Below are 25,589 nucleotides of genomic sequence, written 5' to 3' on the forward strand. Positions count from 1 at the left end.
TACAGTTTTAAAAAAGCTAGAAAAAGCCCTCAGCCACCTCACCTCATAAAGCTCATTTAAGTACGTGTAATCCTTACAAACCCTCCACAGAAAAGTACTATCTCTCTGAAAGGAGCCACTTGGCTTAGGGAATTCTCTCTCTCCCCCCCCCCCATTTCCCGTCACCATTCTTCTTCCCTCCCCTATCCTTTTCTTTCTTTCTCTTCTTTATTCCACCCACAGCATATCTTGGGGAATTCTTAAAGAGAATTCTCTTTGGTCGGCAAGAGAAGCTCTGAACTGTATTTCACTTTATACAAAGAGACAAGAGGGTTGGTTTTTCTCCTTCTCACTCAAGCCTTTGAGAAAAGTGGGTTCACATGGTTGCAGAGAAACAAATCTGGAGCTGTTTTGTTTGTCAGTTGCCATTATCCAGAAATAGGAAGGGTTGTAGCTCAGTAGCAGAGCACTAGCTTGGCATGCAGAAGGTCCCAGGTTCAATCCCCGGCATCCCCAGGAGGGCTAGGAAAGAATCCTGCCTGAAACCCTGGAGAGCCGCTGCCGCCAGTCAGTGTCAACAATACTGCGCTAGATGGACCCAGGGTCTGACACAGTACAAGGCAGCTTCCTATGTAGGGATGTCAGTGAATTCCACCATGGATCTCAGTGAGGCCAAATACCAGTGCATTCAGCCCCCCGAAATCTGTGGCGGAACAAAGCCACCCCACCCCACCCCGCCCTGCTAAAGGCGCCCAAAACGAGACACCTACCTGCTGCTGTTCGTGCTGACTTGCGAATGGTGGCCGCGGCCGCGGCCACGGCCGCCAATCGGTTCATCACTATAGCTGTGATAGGCTACGTAAATACTTACGTAGCCTATCACAGCTAACGCAGGGACGCCATTTGCGTCCCTGCGGAAGACCTGATAGGCTGCATAAGTATTTACGTAGCATATCACAGCAAAAAAAAGGGAACGTAAATGGCGGTGGCTACGGCAGCCGCCATTTGCATTCCCTTTTTTTTTTTTGGCCGTGATAGCCTACGTAAATACCATTAAGTAAAATGGTAGTGGCTGCCATTTGCGTTCCCTTTTTTTTTTTTTTGCCATAATAGGCTACGTAAATATTTACGTAACCTATCACAGCAAAAAAAAAGGGAACGCAAATGGTGGCTGCCGTAGCCGCCGCCATTTGCGTTCGCTGTTTTGTTTTGGTTTTTTGCCATGATAGGCTACGTAAATATTTATGTAGCCTATCATGGCAAAATACAGGGACGCAAATGGCGGCAGCTACGGCTGCCGCCATTTGCGCCCCTCAGGCTGCCCAGCAGCCGGATGTCCGGCTGTGGGCGGCCCCAGCCGGCGGCTCCATGGAATCTCCATGGAGCGGAGCTGGCCGGAGAGAATTTCGGGGGAAGGGACGGAGCGTCTCCCCCCACCGCAAATGTCACCCTTCAAAAAGGTCAGTGACTTTCATACATCCCTATTCCTATGTTCCTATGAACAGAAAGCTTTAATAATTATAGGAGTTTTTGTTTTGTTTTTTAAGTGGCGGGGAGATAAATACTGCTCGTTTATACAATCCTATGTATGCCTACTCAGAAGCCCCATTATGTTTAATGAGGTTTACCTTCAGGAAAGTGTGCATAGGATTTCAGCATAAGTTACTTTTGCAGGGACGTTTGCACTTTGATGTTCTGGATGTTTACTCAGAAATAAGTCCTGAGTTGTGAGCATGGTACTGCAGGCTTAATACAGTGCCTACCCAATTCCACGTAATGAATTGACTACCCTTTCAGCTCAGTCCTGTGCATATTTTGTCATTTGTGGGTTTGGGGTTTTTTTATTTTTGCATGAACTCTAGCTTCAATAGTGAGGGAAAGGCACTTAGTACATGCTCAGAGTTTCTCCATAACTTAGCCCTGGTTTTGAAAACAGACTCATTGGCTGAATCCTGGTGAAGTCTTGGCACAAATGAAGTTATGGGGAGGAAGATACAATGAGAGCTTGTGCATAAGAAGGAGGAGGTAGAGAGGAGTTGCACAAAACAAGACATCCGTTTTTATGAAGAGTTGCTGGAGGATGGTAGGATGAGGAGGGATGGTTGCATGGAGGGGAATAGAATTGGTAGGGGGAGAATGTAAGTGCTTAGTGGTGAAAGAAAAGCATTCTGCACATGCTCAGAGGCACTCTCTATTTAAGAACATAAGAGGAGTCATGCTGCATCAGACCAAGGTCCATCTAGTCCAGCATTCTGTTCACACAGCGGCCAATCAGATGCCCATGTGAAACCCACAAGTAGAACATGAGTGCAATAGCACCTTCCCACCCATGTTCCCCTGCTGCTAATATTGGTGAAATGTAAATAAATTGCAGTCATTCTAAATTTGCATGTATGTATATCCTTCAGAAACTTTGCAGGTTTCTTGCCTGGGAGACACTTCTGATGACCTATGCATTTTCATACAAATTTACCCCAAAACTATTGGGAAAGGGATGAAGGGAAAGCAAATCACTCCCTCCCCCAAACTGGAGAACTCCCCTTCCACATGAACTGCTGCACTCATCCTTCTGAAACTTTGCTGGTTTTTTACTTAGGGACAACTCTAGGCTGTCTGTAATTTTCAGAACAATGGTCCACAAGGAAAATAAGGAGATTAGTATGTCCTTTTTTGGAGACCTCAAAATGTCAAGCCCACCCTTGCACAAAAGCCTTGTGGCTATCATTCTGAAATTTGGAGACATGATCTCCTCTGATGGGGCAATGAATCCTGAAATGTGTATCCAATTCTTCCAAGTAATAAATTTTTTATTGGCAGTTCCCTTTAAAAGAAAATCAAAATATAAACCCTGCACCTATTTTTCTGACATTGGGCAGGTGTAATCCCCTTCTAGGGGGCTACTATACCTGAAATTATCATCCAGTTCTGACCAAGAGATAAAGTTACAGTTTTTCAAAACAACTCTAATGGTAGTCAACAGGAAGCATAAAGACTCATTTTTCCAAACCTTGACTCAGGTTTGGTGCTGAGCTGAAGTAGTCTGACTACAAATTGGCCTGAGCAGAAGCGGGATGTTTTCCAAAATGCTGAATCGGGGTCTGAGTTGAAGTGTGTGTGGGGGGGGTCAGTGCACACTTCTTATGTATGTATGTAATCTATACACACACAAGCACACCACACGGACACACACCACACGGACACACACCACAGACACACACACACACATTACAGGTGCACTTAGACTTGGATATATTATAAAGATGGATGGATGGATGGATGGATGGATGCAAATTTGTGTTATGGGCCTGTCCCCTGGATCTTTTAAGAGCTTAGCAATGTCCCTGGTCAGGATGAGCCTGTACCTCAAGCCACAGATCAGATGAAAGGATTTACTGCCACTTAACATGCACTCATTTCCAGTGGTCTCAGCAGTATCCTTCTTGGCCGTATGCCTCCCAGACCTGCCAAGCACAATCTCTGCTCTTCCTGTGAACCCCCACAGGGCTGCCTGAAGCTGTGGTACCACTGAGGCACATCCCAGGTGCCCTGGCAACTAAGATGGAGTTGGCAGCTGTGCTATAGTACATTCTAGTTGCCACAGCTGTTCTAGGCTTGCCATTCTGCAGCGCTCATCCCAGTGGCCCTAAGAGGGCAATTTTGGCCATGTCTTCCCCTCGGGGGGGGGGGCGGGCAGGGTACCTCACCATTTCTGTGACATGCAGGCTCAGGCAAGTGGTGAGGAGGACCTGTTGGGGCTGGGTAAAGATAGCTGCCACAACAGCATGAAGTAGCCACTTGGCTGCTGGTGGTTCTGTGTGTGTGTGTGTGTGTGTGTGTGTGTAAGGTCATACGAGAGACTGCTGCAGTTCATCACCTACAGCCAAAAATTGATCCTGGCCCTGCTTTTTCTCTATGGTGCTGCTTTTGGAATGATTCCGTTTGAAGGAACACACTTGAAATACATTTTATCAGTGTTAAAAATGTGCATGGATTTTTCAGTCAAGCAAGATACATGAACAGAAGCCTAAAGGACTTGAATACCCAGGTCAGGGAGCTTTCCTGAAGAAACTACATGGATTTTTGACCCAATGGGCCTGTTTGCATGATCACGGCAGGAGAAATAAGCCATGGTGGCTTATTTCCCCCACCACACATGCCAGTCAAGTGCCAGGGGGATTAGCATCATGTCATGCAAACCCGGCCAAGGTGGCTTGTTGCCGTGAGTAACAAGCTACCCCAGAACCCTACAACATCCCATGGGTGTTGGGTAGCTTGTTAATCATGGCAACAGCCACCCTGGCCAGGTTTGCCTGACACACGAAGCCAGGCTGCCAAGGGTAAGTATGCTAATCCCCCCAGCACACAACCAGTACATGCGGAGTGGTTAACAAGCCTCCCTCCAGTTGTATCAATGAGGTTAAGAATGGCTAGATTAGCCCCCTCTTTGTTGTCCTTCTGCCAACAGGTAAAGACATTTGTATTGTATTAGGCTTTTGGCATATAAGCTGGTCCGTTGCTGAAAGGAGGTTTAATTCATTAGTGCTCTTTATTTCATTTATTGTGTGTGTGTTTTTAATTTGTTTTTACATTATGTTTTAATTAAGTTTTTTTCTTTTTAGTCTACATTTTATTGTTAGCTGCCTTGAGCACAATTTCTTTGGCAGAAAGGCAGGCTATACATTAATTGTGGGTGCAATCCTATGGGGATTGGCGGCTGCCTCTGAACTCAGAGGCGACAGCTTATCCAATGCAGGGCAGGAGAAACACAGAGGGGATAATTCCCTCCGCACTTCTCGTGCCCAGTATTTGTGGCTAGACAGCCAAGTTCAGCTGTCTAGCCGTGGGAAGGTGGAGCAGGGGAGGATGCTGCCGGACAATACATAGGATGTGCCGTACCGGCATTTCTGCGTCCCCTGCCCCGGAACATTCCCAGAATGCCCTGTTTTGGCCACTCCGCACTCCTCTTCCGAGCACGGAGTGCGGGGCTGTTCCACACTGCCTGCGAGGCAGCATAGAAGGGAGGGAAGGTCTGTTCTCCAGGAACCAACCTCAGAGAGTGGGTTCTGAGGTTGGTTCCTGGAAAACCACATATCCTATGGCCATCTAGCTACTGACTAGCAGCCATAGGATTACTCCCTGCATAAATAAAACCTGAAATCATTGTAGTTCAGCAAATGTAAGTCTATTTGCACATGAGCTATGTAACTAGATGGGTTCTTGGTACCCTTGGTATTTAATGCATGCTTGGAAATTGCGCTGGTAGTTAAGGGTGGGCCTGAGATACATCCATCCCTAGTGATGAGTTGCTACTAGGATAATGCCTAGTGAACCCAATGCATGGGAATGTAGAGCATTTAGCACATGATGTAGTGATGGCCACCAACTTGGATGGCTTTAAAATGGAATGAGATAAATTCATGGGGGATAAGGCTATCCATGGCTACTAGTCCAGATGGCTATTACCTCCAGTATCAGGGGCAATATGCTTCTGTATGCCAGTTGTTGGAAACATGTGCAGGGAAATGGCGACTGTTGTACTCATGTCCTGCTTGTGGTCTTCCATGGGCTGGTTGGCCACTGTGCAAACACAATGCTGGATTAGATAGGCCTTTGGTCAGATCCAGCATGGCTCTTCTTCTGCATGAAACAGAGAGTAAAAAGAAGCATTTGCCTTACGTTTTCCTAGCAATATTTCGAGTAGAATCCAGCTTTGAGGGAAACAGAGTAGAATGTGGCTTTGCAGAGTGGAATGTGGCTTTGCTTTCCTCATAACTGCGAACCCTACGCATATGGATTTCTGCATAAAAACCAAGAGAGTGGACACACTAACTTGTTGGGATGGCTTTTTAAATTAGGAACCATGAGAGAAACTGCTAGGCCTGGCTCTGGAACAATACCATGTGACAACCATTCAAACATACGTACAAGCCTTGCTGCTGGAGAAAAGCTTCTTTCTTCCTTAAAAAAAATAATGAGGATATGTTTCTTCTAGTGCTGGAGAGGAAGAAGTCATTACTTCAGTTAAAAAGAAAGTGTTCTTCAATGGGGGTGGCAAGGGAAAGGGGTAGTTCTTCCTAATTTCTGTGGAGTGTCCCTTTTAAAAGGCTACCTGAACATTTATGTGGAAAGGTAGGGAAACACTCACTGCTAAACAACCGATCAATCCTCCAGAAATGGATAAGGCATTTGGTGTATGCTTGTGTGTATGCAGGGGGGAGGGGTTGGGTTGGAATTTCTTTCCTTATCATGAGTAGAAGTCACAGGGGTTGTTCACACAACATGCTAACCCACACTCAGTGGCTGAGTGTAGGCTGTTGAACAATGGATTAGCATGCTGTCTGAACCCAGGACATTTTCCACATGGTGGCTTGTTCACCATGCAGTGTGTCTTGTTAACCACCCTGAACAACCCAACAACAAACCATGGATTCTCAAGGTGGCTTGTTCAAGAAGAATAAGCCACTCTGCATAGTGAACAAGCCACTCCACAGAAAATGTCGTGGGTTCAGACAACACGCTAACCCATGGTTCAACCACAACCCACATTCAACCACTGAGTGTGGGTTAACATGTTGTGCAAACCCAGACACTGTCTAATATGCCAATGTGTGCCTGCAATGGTCTCACAATCACCTTATTACCACCTCACCAGTAGTTGTGCTGGTAGCCCTTTTCAGGAGAGAAGAATCAGGTAGGCGAGCAGTTATGATTTGTGGTTCAAATGCCAGTAAAATCAGTTTTCTCAGTAATGGAAATGCAGTTTGAAAAGAAGATGTCTGTACTCTTCATAGCCAAAGGTTTATTAACAGAAATCATACTATTTGTACATGCTCTTAATAGAAACTGACGCTCAGCCTGTGTGTGCAGACTGGTGCTTATGCTGAATTGCTTTTCTGAGAGGGAAGAGAAATTATGTAGAAGTCTCCTCCATATATTCAGTACATTGTATTGGGTCAGATGAGATACATCCTTCTGCAGTTGTTACTCATTTTCTGCAAGGCTTTTCTTTTTGCTTTCTCTTTTTGTCCAGACTTTTGGTGCTGCCGACTGGGAGGTTTTTCACATCCGAGACAGAGTCTTCCTTGCTGTGGCAAACAGTCACAGCTATGACAGCAGCCCTGTTGCCCCAGACAACGACTTTGCCATCAATTCTTCCATCTATGAGCTTAACATCACTGCACAGTTGTTTGTCAAGTTCCAAGATATTCTTACTTACAGGTGCCTCTTTTCTGTATTGCTCAAAACACCGACACTGTATTACTCTGATAGAGGAAGGGATGTGTTTTTGTCTTCAGAAATCTTTTGATTCTTTTACAAATTATAAGATTTGAATATCCTAGAATACTTTCTTAAATTGCTCTTGCCAGTAGAAATGTATAGTAGAAAGACAAGAATGCTCACTTTTCTGAAATTACACTACGTTTGGAAAATGATAAAAAAAACCCTTCTGTTCGAAAGCTAAATGGAAATAGGATGTATTTGCCAGTGATTCTAGGTTTGTTGCGCTCTCTTCATGTTTGGCTGCTTTCTGCTGCAGTGCTCTGGACTGGGAGTTCTTTTCAGTGGGAGAAGATCATTTTTTGGTGGTAGCGAATTCCTATGATGGAGTGACCTTCTCTGTAAACAGTATTATTTACAGGTAAAAAGTGTGGAACAAAACTCCTGGGTTATCATAGCTTGATTCATACCTGTACCTTTTTATTGCAAATAAAAATGAGAGAGATGGCTAGTCGCTTTGTTCAGAAGGTAGGATGGGTTAACCTCTACTGTCACTGTGGTATCTTCTGTTAGGATATCTTATGAAGGTAACCAATACAGGGTAGAAAACATATAATGGAATTACTATGCCTTCAGCCTCTGCTCTTGCCATTGAATGGCAGATGACAGAATCATTGGAAGGGATGAAATGAGGTGACTAGCTGTAGTCCAAAGATTCCCTATTCTTGAAACTTCCCTGACCAAGACCTTCTCCTTTTGTATACTCCATGAATTGTACAAATCACTCTTGAGAGGTTCACTCTTGCAAATCATTAACTAAGAACTAGGTAGTGTCAAATGCAGTGTCAAGTGATGATTTGCATGTGTGAATGCCTATCACAGATCAAACACCACAGACGGCACTTTCTTATCACCTGCTCACTTCACCTCAAATGCAATATTTCCCAATAGAATCTATTCACACATTCATTGTTGAGTAATCAAGGGAAGTACATCTGTGAGCCAGCCCAAAGATAGTGAAAAGCATCAGATGCAGAAATGATCTGTCTACAATGCCACTAGATTCCTCTATTGATTAGTTAATTTGTCTTTTGAGTTTAATTTCCCAGCTAATTGAGTACCCATATTATCCCACCCCCATCACCGTCCATGTTCCAGAAGCTTTTCAGGGAGGACATTTTGATTTTGTCCAAAAGCCTTGTAAAATGTTGCTCCCCTTCTCTGTTAAGCCTTGATCGAAGAAGGAAACTAGGTTAGTCTGGCATAATTTATTCTTAATAAAGCCATGTTGGCTGTTAATAATCACTCAGTTTTGCTCTAGGAATATATGCATTGGGTCGGATCCAGATTTAGTCATACTTGATGTACACCCATCAAAACCAATAGGATCTAAGTTAGTTACAGCTAACTGTAGTTCCACTGATTCAGTGGGTCTACTCTAAGTATGACTCCATCTGGATCCAACCCATCTTTTTGTTGTTGTTGTTGTTTCGTTGTTTTCTCCAGTATCTTCCTAAGTATCGGAGCCAAGCTGACTCACCTGTAATTCCCTCAGTTTTACTTCTTCTCCCTTTAAAAATTTATATATTGTATTTGCTTTTCTCCATTTCTGGGGGATAAGTCAGACCAATCTAGTTTCCTTTTTTGATAACACAATCAAAAAGACGAACATGGATGATGCACAATGTCAGGGAGAGAGGCTCTTACTTGCATCAGTGGATTCTGGATTTCATTATACTGTTCCAGGGAGGGGGTATCCATATGCAGAAGCAGGCCTCTGCACACAGATTCATGTACACAGATGGCTGCTGCACATGCAGTTCGTCACCTAATCCAGTGACCAGGGCTATGCATGCTTAGCCCTCATCAGAAAATCAGCCATTGCATCTATCACCTGTTCAGGAGAGGAAGCAAAGGGCTGGATTAAGCCCCCAAATTTCTCCCCTGCCAAACCAGCTAAGCTGTATAATTGCTGATTTCCTGATCACCATGATTGCATGCATAGTCCTAGCAGTTGTATGTGTCCACAGATGGATTAGAACTCACGTTGATGGACATATTTACTTCTTTTAAAATCACCTTTGTGTCCCATTCTTTTTCTGTGAAGCACAATGGAGCAAACATGGGGCTACTCCATTTTATTCTACCAATAGCCCTGTGAGGTGGTTTTAGCCAAGAAATAGTGGCATGCCCATGGTCACTTGGGCTGAATCCTATGCCCACTGAACTCAGTAGCTCTTACTTCTGAGTAAACATCCACAGGATCAGGCTGAATGTGAGCTTTATGGCTGAGATCTCCCTGGTTCATGTCCAACGCTATCTGAGCTTTTCTCATACTTCATACTGATCTCTCACCTGCTTGGATTTTCTTCCAGTGGTAGACCTAAGGCTGCCGTTCCCACCCTGGTGCCCTCCAGATGTTTTGGACCGCAACTCCCACCAGTCTCAGCCAGCATGGCCAATGGTCATGGATGATGGGAGGTGTAGCCCAAAACAACTGGAGGGCACCAGGGTGGGGAAGGCTGACGTAAAGGCTGGACTATTCCTTCCTATCTCAACTAACGGCAATCCTACTTCCTAAGGTACCACACTCTTCACCAAAATGAGTAGTCGTCCACCATCAGGGAAACGTGGCTCAATAGCTACTCAATGCATTGTCCTTTTTCCTTGGGGTTGTGGTTCCTTCCCTTTATAACATTAGTGTACTATTCCCAATTCATGGCCATGGAACATCATCCTTTCCTTCTGAGTCATCAGAAGACAATAGCACTAGGTTCTGTGAGTCTCTACCTAAAAGAACCTTCTCAGTGGCTGCTCCCAGGCTATGGACCTGCCTGCCAAAGGAGGCTAGGGTGGCTTCCTCTCTGCTGACCTTCTGCCGGCAGGAAATATGTTTTAGTTAAGCAGGCCTTTTGGCATGTAAGCTGCTCTGTTGGGTTGGATGCTGATTTTTTCTGTTATTGTTATGTTTTTAACTGCATTTTTAATGTATTTGTTTTCTAATTGTTTTAAGGAAGTTTTTATTTTAAAATTTTGGTTCCTATAATTGTTGCTGCCTTGAGTCCCATTTTCTTGGTGAAAAGGTGGGGCACAAATCAAATCAATCAAGCAATAAAGGTTTTAGACAGTCTTTCCCAACCTCGGATCCCGAGGTGTTGTTGGCCTACAACTCCCATCATCCTTGACCATTGGCCATGTTGGCTGGGGTTGATGGGAGTTGTAGGCCAACAAGAACTGGGGACCCAAGTCTGGAAAAGGCTGGCTTCAGTGTCACCTTAGGGTATGATAGCAGCAGCATCGTCAAATGTGACATTGATATGGGTATGAGGACATGCCCAATATCTATATTTGTAGGCTGTCTGCGCTTCTGCTAAATGTGTTTCTCTTTGGTGCATTTCCACACAAGAGATTTTACTGGGTCAGAGATAAAACTATTTGAAGGTGGTGGAAGAGAGAGAGAGAATCAGATCCTGTGGGGTTGGAAATCATGGGCATTGAGTTACTCTTTTTGTCTCTATTGCAGATGGCAAGGATATGAAGGCTTTGTAGCAGTTCACCATCTTCCTACGTTAGGCTGTAGGGACTGGGAAGCTTTCAACACTACAGCTGGCTCATACCTCATGTATTCGAGTGCAAGAGAACCACTCTCCAAGGTGCTGAAACTGAAAACCTTTTGACCTGGAAAGAGATGCTTTGATTTGCTGCAAACTGGGGGCAAGCCTCAACCTGGGAATAACAGCGCTGGCCACTCAGGTCTAGAATGAGGAATGACGTACCTTGGAGTCACTGCAATGGATGCCATAGATGCCTTAGGATAAGTGCCACTAGGCTGAGTGATAGGCTGTTGGGGGTTAGATTTTAAGCCCTTTTTCTACTATAGTGGTCCGGGAATGGGCTAGGAATATACATTAGAACTGGTCTTTGATGCTAATGAGTACAGGGACCTTGGTTCATTCCCCCACCACATGCACACACTAAAGAGCTGTTAATGTAATCCACACATCTGTGTATAAAGTTGAGGATGTTTTGCCACTGGAGCAGGACAGTGGAAGCCCATATTATGGGCTACTGGTCCAAACCTCAGAAATATGGAACAAAGACAAGCATTTGTGATGACTCCTTTCAGACCCCAGATGTATGGATGCCTCTGCTACCATCACTTCATGGGAAGAGCATGGGCGTGCACCATTTTTTGCATAGTCCAACTCATTTGCTTGCAGTTCACTCCACTGTCAGAGACTTTATGAAAAGAGCTGGAGCCCTGCTAAAGATGCCAGAAGAACTGAAAGAAGGTTCCTCAGAACATGAGATGCTGTAGGGTGTGGGTTTTGTGGAACTACAAAGACCCAGCTGCTTATCTGGCTTTTGTAAAGTGTTGCAGCTCTCAAATTAGCTTAGAAATTATTTATGGCTTTGGATCTCAGGATTTCAAGGGGAAACAGCTGAGCCTTGCTGAGCAAATTAGGAGCTTAGTTACCTAGTTAGTACAAAGTGCTGGGGTCACAGCAGACTGCATGACATATAAACCATAGACACACAGGATGTCACTCCAACAAGTCCTTAGGTCAGTGGGCTGTAGTGAAGGCCCTGTACCTACAAAGTGCCTATGATCTGTGCTCAGGTATTTGGGGTATGCTCAGGTATTCCAATTTTGCAGCATAACTACAAGGAATGGAAAACCAAATGTTTAATGACTTTATGTTTAGGCTTTAGGAAAACAGCACTTGTGGGTTAATGGCTGGGAAAGACTATTAATCCCTTGTCATATGGATCTGTGTAATACACTCCACCCCAGCGTCATTGGTGCTTTCTCAATCCTTACTGTCATGAATAACCCTCAAATAATATTTTCTACTTGTTGTTGCAAAGGATTTTGTCATTGTCTATAAATAATTGTGTTTATATTGTATAAATTGATACTATTGACAAATCACATTTGTTATATGGAGATGGAATTATTTATTGTTGGGTGGCTATTTGCAATATTGAAAGTAATCCCCAATAAAACCAGCAGAGTGACTTGTGCCAGTCCAGAAATTTAGTTCTGTTTCAAGGCTTATTTGTTGGTGTATTCAACACCATCCCAACTGAAATACATGAACGGACACAGCTCCAATTGCCCTAAGTCCTAGTTCCACATTATGTGGCTACTGGGGATGCTTAGGTTAGATCCAATTTTATGTTTGTAAAAACATAAGAACATGAATGTAAGAAGACCTGTGTTGAAGTAAGCTTCAACTACAGTTGACTTCTGAACCCAGAATGCGTGTGTGTGTGCACACCATCTTGTCGTTTGCCTCCGGTGACAAAATGTCTTGGGTTGGCCTTGGGAGACACAGGTGGCTGCCCTCACCACCACAGTATGGGATTTTAAATGGCCTTTCATCCGTGTTTGGTCAGAGTCATCCTATGTTCTTCTCCAGCAGTGCTCTAGCCAATGTCCCTCCCCTTTCATTGCCCTCAACTTTGGCTCCACAAGGAGGGAGAAGGTGCTAAGGAGTGGTAGTGTCAATGGTCCGAGCTGTTTCCATATTCTGCAGATCAGCTAAGGTTTTGACCATACTGCTGACAAATGGAGTAGGAAACTCCCCAAGGGCATTCAGGAAACCACTTTGATTCTTCAGGCACCTGGGGTGGACCACTCTAATAGGTCCTCTACCCCGAGGAGGTCCATACCAGCAGCCAATCCAAAACTAACCACATCTGTTCATGGCAACCAAGTCACATGGAACTCTTCCATCTTCAGAATACCAATGCCACCCCCAAAAAGGAAGGATGTAGAGCAGTCTTCCCTAATCTGGTGCCTTCCAGGTATTTTGGAATATAACCTCCAGAATTCCTGGCCATTGGCCATGCTGGCAGGAGCTTATGGGAGTTGAAGTCCAAAACATTTGGAGGGCAAGAGTTTTGGGAAGGCTGATGATGAAGCAATAGAGTTCGGAGAAAAGGGGGTAGATGAGGCTGCAGGCAGAGGTACATTTCCCAAAGGATGGAGGGACCACTGCCTCTAGGGCAGTCTTTCCTAACCTTGGGTCCCTAGATGTTGGACTTCAAGCCCCATCACCCAAAGCAGCACATTCAATGACCAGATGTGATAGGAGTTGTAGTCCAACATCATCTGGGGGACCCAAGGTTGGAAAAGGCTGCTCTAAGGACTAGAATAAGCAATGGCAAGCAAGGTGGGGAGCCAGCTGGGAGAAGAGACAGGAAGCTGGGACTGGCACTCACCAGCCCAACCAGCTATGGCCTATCTTTATGCCACCATTTCCATGCATGTTCCAAAAATGTCTTGGGTGCTATGGTAATGGGTGAATAAGGACTCTTGTTGGAGGCAAGAAACAAAAGCAACATTACACAGTGCTTGGGATGTGTTTACTATGAAGGCTACAGGGCATGAGAATGAGAGATATAAACCCATTCCAAAGCATCTGATATACAGTCACAGCTCCTACATCATCAGACAGGCCTTTGTCCTAGCAATGCTCCTCACCACATATTCTGCTGTACCACCACCCTCCTTGCACTGTTTCTTTGCAAATGTCCCCCTCTCCTCTGCTATATTAATCCTCTACTACTCATTGACTTCTCTGAATATAACTAGCCTCTACTTGTCCTTGGAATTAATACACTCCCAAACAAGAAAAATACTGCAGGGGTGCTTCCAGATGGGGGGCTTCTAGTGTGACCAATCAAAAGACAGCTATTCCATCTTTCCCTCAGCAGGTTTTTTTTTGAGGAAAGAAAAAAGATGGAAGTCATGGGAGAACACAGGACAGTTACAACCGGAAGATGACAACGTCTAGACCCACCATAACATTTTGTGAATGAGGCAAAGTGATAGCACGATAAAAGCCTCATCTGGAAGCATCACCATGTCATTAATACTATAGTGGGGTTAAACTAATACAATCCAGTTTGCTCAGCCCAGGCTAAAAGGGGCTCTACTCCTTGCCAAGCCCAGCAGGGGGCAATGGAGGAGTAGGTTCTATAGGAGGATATAGGCGCAGTAGGAAGCGGAATATGCCTGGAGCAGCTTGCAGGGCTTGTAGTAACAATAGCATTTCCTAGCCCACAGGTTGGGCAGTATAATCCCCATGGAGGAAATATGCCATGGGAGGAGAATGAGTGCCCGAAATTTGCTTGTTCTCCTGTTCCCTCCCCATCCCTTTTTCTTTTTGTAAAAGGTCTATTAGATTGTAAGCCTGCAAACAGAGGCTGTGTTTTTTTTAAAAAACTTTTTACAGCACTTAAATTTTACAGATAATAAAAAGATGTTTTTGAAATAGGAGAGCAAGAGGATAACCTTTCTGCTTTTAAAACTTTTTTTTTTAAAGTAGCCCTGGATGAGCACTCCAGTCAGAGGTGTTACTAGGCACTTAGAAAAATTGTGGCCCAGGCTCACAGGCCATAAATCTACATAAAATTTGCATATACTAATTTATATCTATATAGGCAAATTCAGAAATAATTACTAGGGTTTATTTATTTAAACTTCACAGAAGGCAAAGCCAGCCAATTAATTTCTCATCCAAATCTTCAATTACTTTGCACCCTGCCCTAGATCATCCCAAATCAGTACTTCCTCTTCCATTTTAGTTAGTTGCAATGGTATGAAAATATGCCAAAAAAAAGGAGAGTAGCTGGTAGGTTTTTCATGAGCAATTCACACAAACACCTTCCATTGGTGCCAATGGATACTCGAGGCCCTGGGAAATGGATCCGGTGCTGGGGGCCCTTGGGCTGAATGCACAGCCACCACTTTTTAAGTTTACAAAATGATTCAGGCATTTGTGTAGCTCTTCGTGAGTGATGTCACAGCCAAGAGCTCTATCTGTGATAAGCAACCACATGCTACATGAACCTCACAATAGCAATGTGTGTGCGCTCAGTGGGGGTGGAGGAAGAATAATATTTTCCCAAGCATCAGAATGTAGCAGTTTCAGTATTGGATTGAGTGATATCCTGACAGCCCAAATGCTACCCTGAAGGAAGACATGTGCACCCCACACCACAAATGAATAGCAAAGGTGTGTAAACTGTGCTATAAAAATGATCATCTGAAAAAGGCCCTGAGCTACTGTCCTTTTCAGTGTCCAGGAGAGACTGTTCTTCTGGCATTGTGCTATCCCTGGCTTTTGCTGTTATTTGTTAGAGCACTATTTAATTAAATGCTCTGTGTAGACATCCCGAATCTCCACAAACACTATCAAAATAGGATGGGTGGAGAACATGCATTTATACCCATTTTTCAAAAAGGTCAGCAAGGGTTGGAAAGTTGTCAACTGTGATAATATCATACACAGGGAATCTGTGGCAGCTGACATCCTGATTCTGAAAGCTAGTTAAAGAAATCATTTGGAATTTTATGTCTTTCTCTTAACGTTTACTCCTTCATTAAACATTTCTTATTTTATTTATTTATTTTCAAACCCTGAAGGGAGCTGTCAGTCACTTAGGATTTTTTTATCAGCTAGAAAGACGTTGGGCTTTGGGAGTTGCCACTGCTATATTCTTTTTTAACTGTAGTTATACATAGAGTTCGTGTGCCATTTTTCAGCTTTATCGAACTCCAGCCCCAGTACATCTTATGACCAGTTCTTGAGGAAGGGGTGAGTTCACAATATGAGAACTAAGCATATTTCAAAATAGGCAATTTCACTCTCATGCTTCCTCTCCCCCCTTACCTAGGATGAAACCCGTTCAGCATTGCTCACTATATAATATATGCTCAAGTTATCCTTTTCGGTCCTTTTCTATGCCCACTGTAATGGTGGTGGTACTGAACGCAGGTTAGTAACAGAGTGAAGAGGTGGGCTTCAGATACAGTGTAGAGGACAAGTCCAAGAGAAGTACATATCCTCTTCAGAGTTGCAGCAGCCCTCCCCACCACACACACATCATGTTAAATTACACCAAACTATGTGTGTGCATGCTTGCAAAATTTACGAATTTGGAGGCAGGATTTTGTATGGTTCTGAAAACTCCTGAGAGTGTTTTTGCAGTAGCTCAAAGTATCGCGCAAAAGTCAACCATGTACATACTTCCTATTGAGATCATGAGCGTCTTTGTCAAGATGTTGGTGGTTCCATTCAGGGGCTTTTAGATCTCTCCGAGTTAAGTCCTGATTGTAAACTTCTGTGTCCACAATCAACCGTACACTGTCCAAATGTTCTCCTGGAAAGCGGATCTCTCTTTATCTCTTAACAAGCTCTCTTGTTTCTGCTGGGACCCCACTGTTCATAACAGAACACAGAACATGGGGAACCTCTACGTTTATAAACACCAACACCACCAGCAACAAAGTTTTCCCTTTCTACTAAACACTTTGTTTAAAAAAAATTAGAAAAGTCCTTGCAGACTAGTAGGAAATAAGAAGTTCCAGATCCCATCCAACATTCTCTCCTTTACAAAACTGGATGTCCAGCTGAGGGTCAGCATTCCTGGCTGGCTACAGGATTGTGCTGATGGTCTCTTTAGGAACCCTTGTGCTAGGCAGTGATTTCAGGTATTCAAGGTGCTTCTTTGTGTCCTCTTGGTTGTGCCGAACGTAGTACACCACATAGCTAATGACCAAGGTAAACCAGCTGAACATGGTAACAAACATGGCAACATCGGTGGTTTTCTGGTGCATGTTGCAAAAGTTGATGCCTGAATCAAGGATATGGAGCAGGGGTTTGCCAGCATACTCCTCTTGTACCGACGTTTGGCAGGTGATCTCATTGACCGACTCAGGGTCTAGTTTCACTTTCCACAAGACTTCCTGCAAAGTACATTCACAATGCCAGGGGTTGTTGGATAGGCGGATCATGGCATTCAAGTTGACCAGGGCTTCCTTTGGGATCCTCTGAATATGGTTGCCAGAGAGATCAAGTAATCTCAGGCCATCGGCAACCCCTTTGAACGCTGCCGAGTCAATCTTCTCAATGGCATTTTTGGAGAGGTCTATCTCTTGCAAGTGGGCGAGGTGCCTGAAGGTGCTGTTGGGGACGGCAGTGATTTTGTTTGCATCCAGCTTCAGGAACATGGTGTCTTTGGGAATATCCTTGGGAATCTCTTCCAGGTTGCTGGCACTGCACAGGACAGCTGTTGCTCCCGAGTAGTTGGTACATTGACACTGCTCAGGGCAGGAGGTGCAACAACCGGAAGGGGTGCAGAAGAGGAGGCAGAAGAGAGCTTGAGACCACAACCATAGCACAGGCCAAGATACCTCGGCTGCCAGAAACATGCTGGTCATCTAATCAGCCGTCTGCAGTCCTGCATGGCTGCTAAAGCAAAGAAAGGGAGTCTTCCTTGCACTGGTTTGAACTGGGAATTCCCACAATGCGTTCTTCGGACAGCTGGCGGTTGGCCTGCAGTGAGCTCAGGTGTGGCCCAGCCATTCACTCATTCCTCTTCTCTTTCAGAGTGGAGAAAGGTGGGCAAGCATCCTCTAGAGGGGCAGACAACGGGAAGATGTTTAAGCTCATTCAGCACATGACGGCTGGCCTAGCACCAACAATCATACACAGTCAGAGGACCTAACTAAATGTAACCAGCAAACATATGCAACAAAGCCCTGACAGTTAGCTTTCCTCTTGTCCCTCCCTGCCTCTCTCCCTAGTTCAAACTCCAATGTGGGAGGAAACAAACGGGGGCCAAAGTTAGCACGTGTCCCCTTGGCAAATACATGTTCCCAAATCCACATTGGCTAAGATAATACGGATGCAGCTGTGACACTTACATGGGGGCAGAGGAGGAAGGGGTGCTTTATCAGTTTTGGAGCACAGCTGTGGGGGAAATGTTCTACAATTATTGGAGAGGGCCACACTTACAGGGGAGACTCATCATATGGGGTGGCAGGGGAGGATTACTGTTACGAGAAATACACAAGGCTTGGCAATCATGCCTTTTCCTTGTAACATCCAGTTTTGCCCTTAGTGTGGACAGTCCATGGGAGGGAAGGGTTTTTTCCCCACTTCATAATACTTGACTTCAAATTGCCATTCCAAGGTGCTTTCCCCCCTCTTCCCCGAGGTTCAAAATAATTCTTGTGAGCATAAAGATACATGTGTAAGCCCATGGGGGGGGGGAGCATCTGGAGGTGCAATTTGGAGTGAAGTGAGGGGTGGGAACGGGGTCAAGTACCTCCTCCCTCTGCTACTTCTCCGTTTTAAACCACTTCCTCCAAAAGCATTTTTCCAGGGCTGTGCACCGCTACAGCCCGAAGTCTGAGCTCTGAGTTGAAGCGGATCACTTCAGGCTACCTCCAAGGAGAGTGACCCAAAGCACTCTTACCAACAGACAACTGGACTCAACAGCCAGCTCAGCCTTGGAGCCAGGCAGAGGGGCGCCGAAGCAGCCCGAAGCGAAGAGGGTTGCTCTGAAGTGCTTCAGCGCACTTTGGCACAATCCGGAAGCCCAGCTGCCACACCACCACCACTCCTGCCACCCAGCTCCTTACCTGGGTCCTACGGCCATGCACCAGCAGCTATCTTGTTCTTCTGGAGGAGGGGAGCCATTTTAAAAATGGCTCTTCCCATCCCCGGAACAACAAGACAGCTGCTGGCCGGCACCAGAGGGCTTAAGAGCTGGCAGCGGCTTCCCCAGCAGCAGCGGCGCCTCCCCTGGTGCCGGCTCCCCCAGCAGAACTGGCAGCAGTGGTGGCTCGACCCCCCGAACTGGGGGCTGGGTGGTGTGTTGTGGGGCCGAAGCAGGATTCTGATGTCTGAATCCCGCTTCAGCTTCATAGGTTGAAGCGAGTCGGAGGCCCCCCGAATCAGCCTGAGCCGAATCAGGCCCACCTTGGAAGCCCTGAAGCGGCCTCTGAATTGGATCGGGGGTGCATACACAGCCTTCCCCCTCAACAACAACACAAAAGGCCATTGAGGTTACCTTGCTGTAACACCCACCGAGGCCCTCAGGTACCAGGAAAGGGGGGGGGGGGCTTATTCCAGCTCTATATCACCTACTCCACAGAGTTGTTGAGAAAATGGATGCGACGAAAATGGCAGAACACTCCACACAGTAAGCAACAGCAACGGTATGCACGGCTGCTTTTACAGTTGTTTATTTATTTTATTACATTTATATCCCGCCTTTTTTCCTCTTTCAGGAACCCAAGGCGGCTTACATAATCCTTCCATTTTAGCCTAACAACAACAACCCTGTGAGGTGGGTTGGGCTGATAGTCTGTGACTGGCCCAAAGTCACCCAGTGAGCTTCCATGGCTGAGTGGGGACTAGAACCCGGATCTCCCGGCTCCCAGTCCAACACTCTCGCCACTACACCACACTGGCTCTTGTTTATTCATTTGTCGATCAGCCTTGCCCTGCCATTCTGGGGGATGAAAATCCATCTACAAACTTGTATGGTTTTTATACCAGTTTAACTGCCATAGCTCCCTTCAAAACATCCTGGGAATTGTAGTCTGCTGAGGTTACACAGAATTCTGTCACCGAACCCTAGCCCACGCTGACGGAACTACAATCCCCAGAGTTCCCCAGGGAAAGGGAATGACTAGTAAACCAGTTGAAGTCCGTGGTATTGAAATATGCCCTTTCAAAGATCGGCTGAAATCATCAATTTCGGGTTTGGGAGTCCGGGCCGAGGGGCGCGCGGCTGTGCATCTCAGCCACTGCCGGGCTGTTGCGATCGAGGGAGCCTTATCAAGCCGGCAGAGCGAGGGCGGCGGCGCGGGGGTCCTCTCCACCCTTGCGAGAATCCCTCCTCCTACTCCCCGCCTCCCCATACCCCCGACTGCCTGGGATGAAGTTCTCCCCATCCAGGCTCCTTCACCGTTAAGAGCTGTGCAGGCGAGAGAATTCTGGCCGGGCGCAGCTTTTCCAAGCCCGGGAGTCCCCTGACACGACAAGCCGCCTTTCCCCCACCTCTTAAAGGTACACGAGTCATAACGTCGATGGGCCGGCCGGCCCGCTCTATGCCCCCCCCCCCGAGGGGGCGCCGCTCTTTCGAATTTTCCTCCGGGAGGGTGTAAATATGACACTAAATCGAGCGGCAGCACCCCGCCTGCGCTGGCTTCTTCCCGGAGGTCCCGCCGTTGCGCCCTCCGATGGCAGAAACCGGCCTGCGCACGCCAGAGGCTGGGGGCTGCTGCGCTTCTCGCAGGGCGCTCAGCGCGCCCCCCTCGCGCCCCCCCTCCCTCGCGCCACACCTCGCCCACCGTGCCGCGGGCCCATGTCCCCTTCCTACCCGGTCTGAGGACGAAGGCGCCCTCCCTGGGCGGAGCTCCGCGGGGCCCCCCTTGCTGGCTGGCCCGCCCCAAGTTCCTCCAGCCCCGGGCACGCGCGCGCCGCCGCCTCGCCACACCCTGCGCGGAGCGCGGGTGCAGCAGCGGGGACTCGCGGGCTGCGCGCCGCACTTGTTGCCGCCGCCCTCTCCCCCCTTCCTCGCCGCCGCACGCCGAGCCATTCGTGGGGAGAGCGGGCTGTAATTGGAGAGCATCTGCTCGTCACGGCCATCCCGGCAGCGCGTCCCTGGATTTTTAAAGGGGCAGCGACGGCAGCTTGCCAAGAGGCGCCTGCTTCTGCCCGGGCGGGCCACAGAGAGGGCGGATCTGGTGGCCGCGCTGCATGCTGGGGGCTTGTGCATTTTTGCCCCGCATATCCGGACGGGATTCATCAGACCGTCTGATAATAATAATAACTGGGAGCAGGTGAGAAAGCGGCCCTTCTGGCTTGCTTCCGATTGTTGCCCAAATGCTAAGCTCGGCCTTCCCCAGCCTGGGGCCCTCCCGATGTGTCGGACTGCATCTCCCATCGTCCTCCAGCCAGCTCTACTTAGGGGAGCTGTAGGCCAACACACCGGGGGTCGGGGTGGGAGCGCCAGGCTGGGGAAGGCTGAGCTGGCTGTTGAGTCCAGTTGTCTGTTGGTAAGAGTGCTTTGGGTCACTCGCCCCAGAAGCTACTTCCAGAGCGTTTCCCCTAGCATGAGTCGTCTCAGCTCAGGGCCTCTGCTCCTGCTTGCGTTTTTGCTTTGAGCTTAAAGGGCGGCATCTTAGGCCATTGCACACAACACCGGACAGAGGTTTGCAGCATGTCTCACATCCCTGTGGCGAAGGTGAGCACCCCAGTACTGAAAGGGTTTTGCACACTTGCACGCCCCAAACATGCACCTGCAGGCATGTCTTGCAATATTATGAAGTTCACCATTGGGCCTACTATGAATGCCCCCCCCCCTTAATCATTTTGCGTGGTGTGAGCCTTTTAACTTGTCTGGCCCAAATACGTTAAAGCACATATATTAAAGGGCCTTCAAAACACTCATCGCTCCCTCACTGGCACCCTCTCCCTAGCATAGCTTTGCTTGCTAAGTCTGTGGCGGAAAGGGCTCCAGCCACTGATGCAGGGAGGAAGAGGTGGCTCTCAGCCAGCGTGAGCTCTTTCCAGCAATTGTGCCTGTGTTTGTTTATCCTTTGCAAAAAGCACATTTAGCTGTAGGGGACTGGGGGAAACCCAAGTAGGAGGCCGCATTTCTCTCTTGGGAACAAAAACAACATTATGCTGTGGTTGATATATGATATAAATGTGACACTGCCTGGCAGTCAGCTGGTCTACCGGAGCCTCCGTGTGGTTAGGTTTGGGGTCCATGCCTGCCCACCCTTTCTTGAACTGTGTAAGTACTGCCCTTATGTGCACAGTTTCAGTTCTGCTGATACACAGGTAGAGAACTGGGCCAAATGGGAATCCAAGGCTTAAAGGTCCAGCTGTATGATCGGCACTCGGCAAGCTGGCGCCCCAAACAAGAAGAACCGCTAGCGAGGCATTGTGCCTCCACAGCACACAGGGATGGAGGGATCTTCCTGGACCTTCTAGGCTGGGTCAAACCTCTTCCTCCAATTGGCCCAAGGAAGGACACGGGTCCAGAGGCTGGGATTAAAGAACATGATGTGTGATCCTGCAGTCTCCCAGAAGGATTTCCCACAATTGCTGTGGGTAAAAAATGTGCCACTGTAATAATGGAAATAATTCCTGGGAGACTGTCACTTTATCCATGGCTGGGCCAAGTCATGCATTAGGCTCCCTTTGTGAATGTGGCTCTGGGCAGGATGGTTGGAATTTGCCTCATGGGTAACATTTTAAGTGTCTGATTTGGGACTTGCAAGCCTGGCTACTCTAAGCAACAAAAGCTGGTGCAATAAAAAGGCTGTGAACAGACTGAGCAATGAAGAAGGGCAACTTTTTCTGTTGTGGACTGAGATTGTCTCCCTATTAGCTTTACTCCTTTAAGGACATGCATACCTTGCTCTAAACTGAATGCCATTTGTTGGGGGTTTTCCAGTGGTTTGCATGGTTATCTCACCAAACATTTGTTTGGTACTTTATTTTGTTAAAGTTTATAAACATTTTGAAAAAGCTCTACCGTTAAAAAAAAAAAGAAGCAGCAGCAAACATTTTGAGGTAGGGGGAGTGGCTTTGTGATTTACAGAAGGATCCAACCAATCAGCATGTAGTAATGTGGCATTTACTGAAAACCACATTTCCCGGAGTTTAATTTGTGGTAGCTTACAGGGTTTGGTGCATGTGTTTTTTAACACATATGGGGAGTTATCTGACCCCCTCTTCGAGTGGTCCATGTCGTGCCCAAATTACACAACTGTGCTTCCATGGAGTGCTCCCTGCTAAAATTATATACACCACCACTGTTTCCTGTCCTGTGGGCCATCTTATCAACACAACTATATTAAAGACATGTCTGGAAGTTCTGTCATCTTCCATTAAACTTTCCAGATTATGTGTCTCAGGCTTCTAGAATGTTTCTACACTAAACTAGGAATAAACAGTAATCAAGCTACTTTGCTACTGATTAATATATAGAATTAAATCTTTGAAGAAACCTTGGCTGCTCTCCTACTAGTAATGCAAAGCTTATTGTACGATTCTCCTGTCTATAAATAACAGCAGCAGCAATGGAATCTCTGGCACTGATAGACCAACACTTGGTGAAGCAGAGCATTTTATTGAGAAGCAGTGACTAACATGAGGCATAAGCTCAGATTCCATTAACATTAGCACCATTGGACTAAAATACCAGAAGTCCCAAGTATTAAAATGAATATCAGGAATACAATGAATGGGAGCGCTGCTGTCAAGAGCAAATGCAGAAGTGAAAACATTTCAGTGATGGCATTTTCAGCAGACATAGAAAGCAGTCTCTTCTAATAACTTTTGCACGGATTGAATTAGTGGTATGGTACATAACAACATGGACCTGCACCATTTGCGATTAGGAAAATGCTTGTGAAATTATCTGTAAAGGTAGTGGGCACCATCTAGAACAGGGATGGGCAACTTGTGGCCCTCCAGATGTTTTGGCCTACAACTCCCATCAGCCCTAACCTGCATAGCTAATGGTGAGGGATGATGGAAGTTGAAGGCCAAAACATCTGAGCAACCTGCAAACTTTCTGGGATGATGATATAAGCCAGCAGTGTGCTGAGCGAGAGAGGAAATGTTTAACCCTTTCCTTCCCAGCCATTTGTTCCAAAATGCTAACCCCAGCTGCTTTTTGAGCAGCTCAGAGTGATTTTGAGCAGACTAGGTAGCTGCTTTGGGACTAGGATATGTGGTCATCAGTGGAAGTGCTGCCCTGCATCTCTGTGCCATCAGGAGTGCTGCCAGCGGGGACACAGGAAAAGGATTTTTTAGCTCCAGCACCTAGGTGATGGGATAGTCTACCCAAGGGGCCCTGATTTGCCCCCTCTTTATTGTTAAGACCTGTTTGTTCCACTACACTTTGGGGTCTGCTTTTTGTCCCCACTCTGTTGATTCTTATCATCTTGGTTGTTGATCCTGTTGTTTTTTAAGGATTTTTAAATTGATCATTTTTAACCCATGTTTTGTAAGCTTCCTTGGGGTCCAAATGCCATGCTCTAAATATTTCAGTGAATAAATAATTTGTTTAATCACAATTCAGAGTGTGCTGATGCAGACATTTGTTTAAGCGGTGGGAGCTTATTTGCAAGTGAATTTATTTGCACACACCATTCACCTTCATCCACTGAAATGGAGATTCACGCACCAGCAAGACTTTAGCATGCACGTGTGGGAGTCCTACATGCACGGATCCCATTCACTTCAACAGAGGGAGCTGATGCATGAACAAAAATGAATGTATCTGCAGATTGTCTCCCTCCATTGAAACAAATGGGGAATCTAGCGTGGGTGGGAAAGCTTTGTGTGTGCATCAGAACTCTCACTGAACAGAACAGATAACAGAATCAGGCTGCTGGGTCATCAGTATCGTTAGCTATGTGGTATCATGGCCCCAACCTCAAGCTCAGAGATGGAGGGTGAACCAGTCAAGTTCGAGGCAGCTGTACTGGGGAACTGGACTGGGCTCCTGACACTGTAGTTGTCAGGAGCCCACAGAGCCTGGAGCTGGTGGTTGGGCACCTGAAGAGAGCCAGAATCCATAGAACTGGAGCTGGGACCCTCTTGGATATGTTCCCCTGAGCCGAAGGAGTCACATGCCTCTCACACTGCTGTGTCTGCCCAGTGAGCACGCCAGATTGGAGGCCACAGGGAGACATGGCCATCTTTAAGGGTCTACCTTCTCCAGGCAAAGAGGGTGGCACTTCAGAAGGGTGGACTGGAGGCAGAGGTCTTTGTCAGAGTGAAGGCGAACTGGGCATGTTTAGCCTTGAGAAGACTGAGAGGAGATAGGATAGCGCTCTTCAAGTACTTGAAAGGTTGCCACAGAGAGGAAGGCAGGATCTCTTCTCGATCATCCCAGAGTGCCGGCCACGGAATAATGGGCTCAAGTTACAGGAAGCCAGATTCCGGCTGAAGATCAGGAAAAATGTCCTGACTTGTTAGAGCAATATGACAATGGAACCAATGACCTAGGGAGGTAGTGGGCTCTCCCGCACTGGAGGCATTCAAGACGAGGCTAGACAGCCATCTGCCAGGGGTGCTTTGACTTCGATTCCTGCACTAAGGAGGGGGTTGGACTTGATGATCTTGTAGGCCCCTTCCAACCCTACTATTGTATGGTTTAGACAGAAAGAAGTCCAACAACATGCTGGCTGGGGAATGCTGTGAGATGTAGGACTTCTTTCTGCCTAAATGTGAATGGGATTGCACCTTGTTTCTCACTAGGAGCTGTCCATAGTGCTGCAAACACAGTGCCTTTGGGGCAGGTTACCCCAGCCTGGCTGGCTGGGGCATGCTTTTATTTTATTTTATTTTATTTATTTATTTATTATTAACTTTATTAATCGCCCATCTGGCTGGTCACCCAGCCACTCTGGGCGATGTACAACATACAATAAAAACAGTTTAAAACAATAAAATTCTACAATAAAAACATTTTCTAAAATACCCTAACCCACCCCAAATGCCTGCCTGAACAACAACGTTTTTAATGCACGACGGAAGCTCATTAAAGAGGGGGCA

The 25,589-nt window shown here is 46.6% G+C and overlaps 2 protein-coding genes across 3 annotated transcripts in view; one reads left to right on the forward strand and one right to left on the reverse strand.

Moving 5' to 3' along the window:
- Positions 1–13,007, forward strand: part of TSPEAR (thrombospondin type laminin G domain and EAR repeats) — a 78,552-nt gene extending 65,545 nt beyond the window's left edge. Inside the window, exons 10-12 of the mRNA XM_084846889.1 lie at positions 7,010–7,197; positions 7,517–7,618; positions 10,721–13,007. Of these exons, the coding sequence (XP_084703015.1) occupies positions 7,010–7,197; positions 7,517–7,618; positions 10,721–10,874 (444 nt within the window). The 3' untranslated portion in view covers positions 10,875–13,007. The remainder of the gene's footprint in view (positions 1–7,009; positions 7,198–7,516; positions 7,619–10,720) is intronic.
- Positions 12,963–22,552, reverse strand: LRRC3 (leucine rich repeat containing 3). 2 transcript variants are annotated; one of them, XM_084846890.1, is made up of 2 exons: positions 20,386–22,552; positions 12,963–17,626 (listed from the first exon to the last, which is right to left on the reverse strand). In XM_084846890.1, the coding sequence occupies exon 2, from the start codon at positions 17,429–17,431 to the stop codon at positions 16,646–16,648; it is 786 nt and encodes a 261-aa protein (XP_084703016.1). In that variant the 5' UTR covers positions 17,432–17,626; positions 20,386–22,552; the 3' UTR covers positions 12,963–16,645. The 2 variants fall into 2 exon arrangements, with proteins under 2 accessions (XP_084703016.1, XP_084703017.1); XM_084846891.1 differs by having other exon boundaries at positions 20,064–22,552.
- Positions 22,553–25,589: the final 3,037 nt, after the last annotated feature.

Source organism: Heloderma suspectum, chromosome 3, assembly GCF_057233095.1.
Source record: "Heloderma suspectum isolate Gila_16-S chromosome 3, 16-S_ref, whole genome shotgun sequence".
Taxonomy (NCBI): domain Eukaryota; kingdom Metazoa; phylum Chordata; class Lepidosauria; order Squamata; family Helodermatidae; genus Heloderma; species Heloderma suspectum.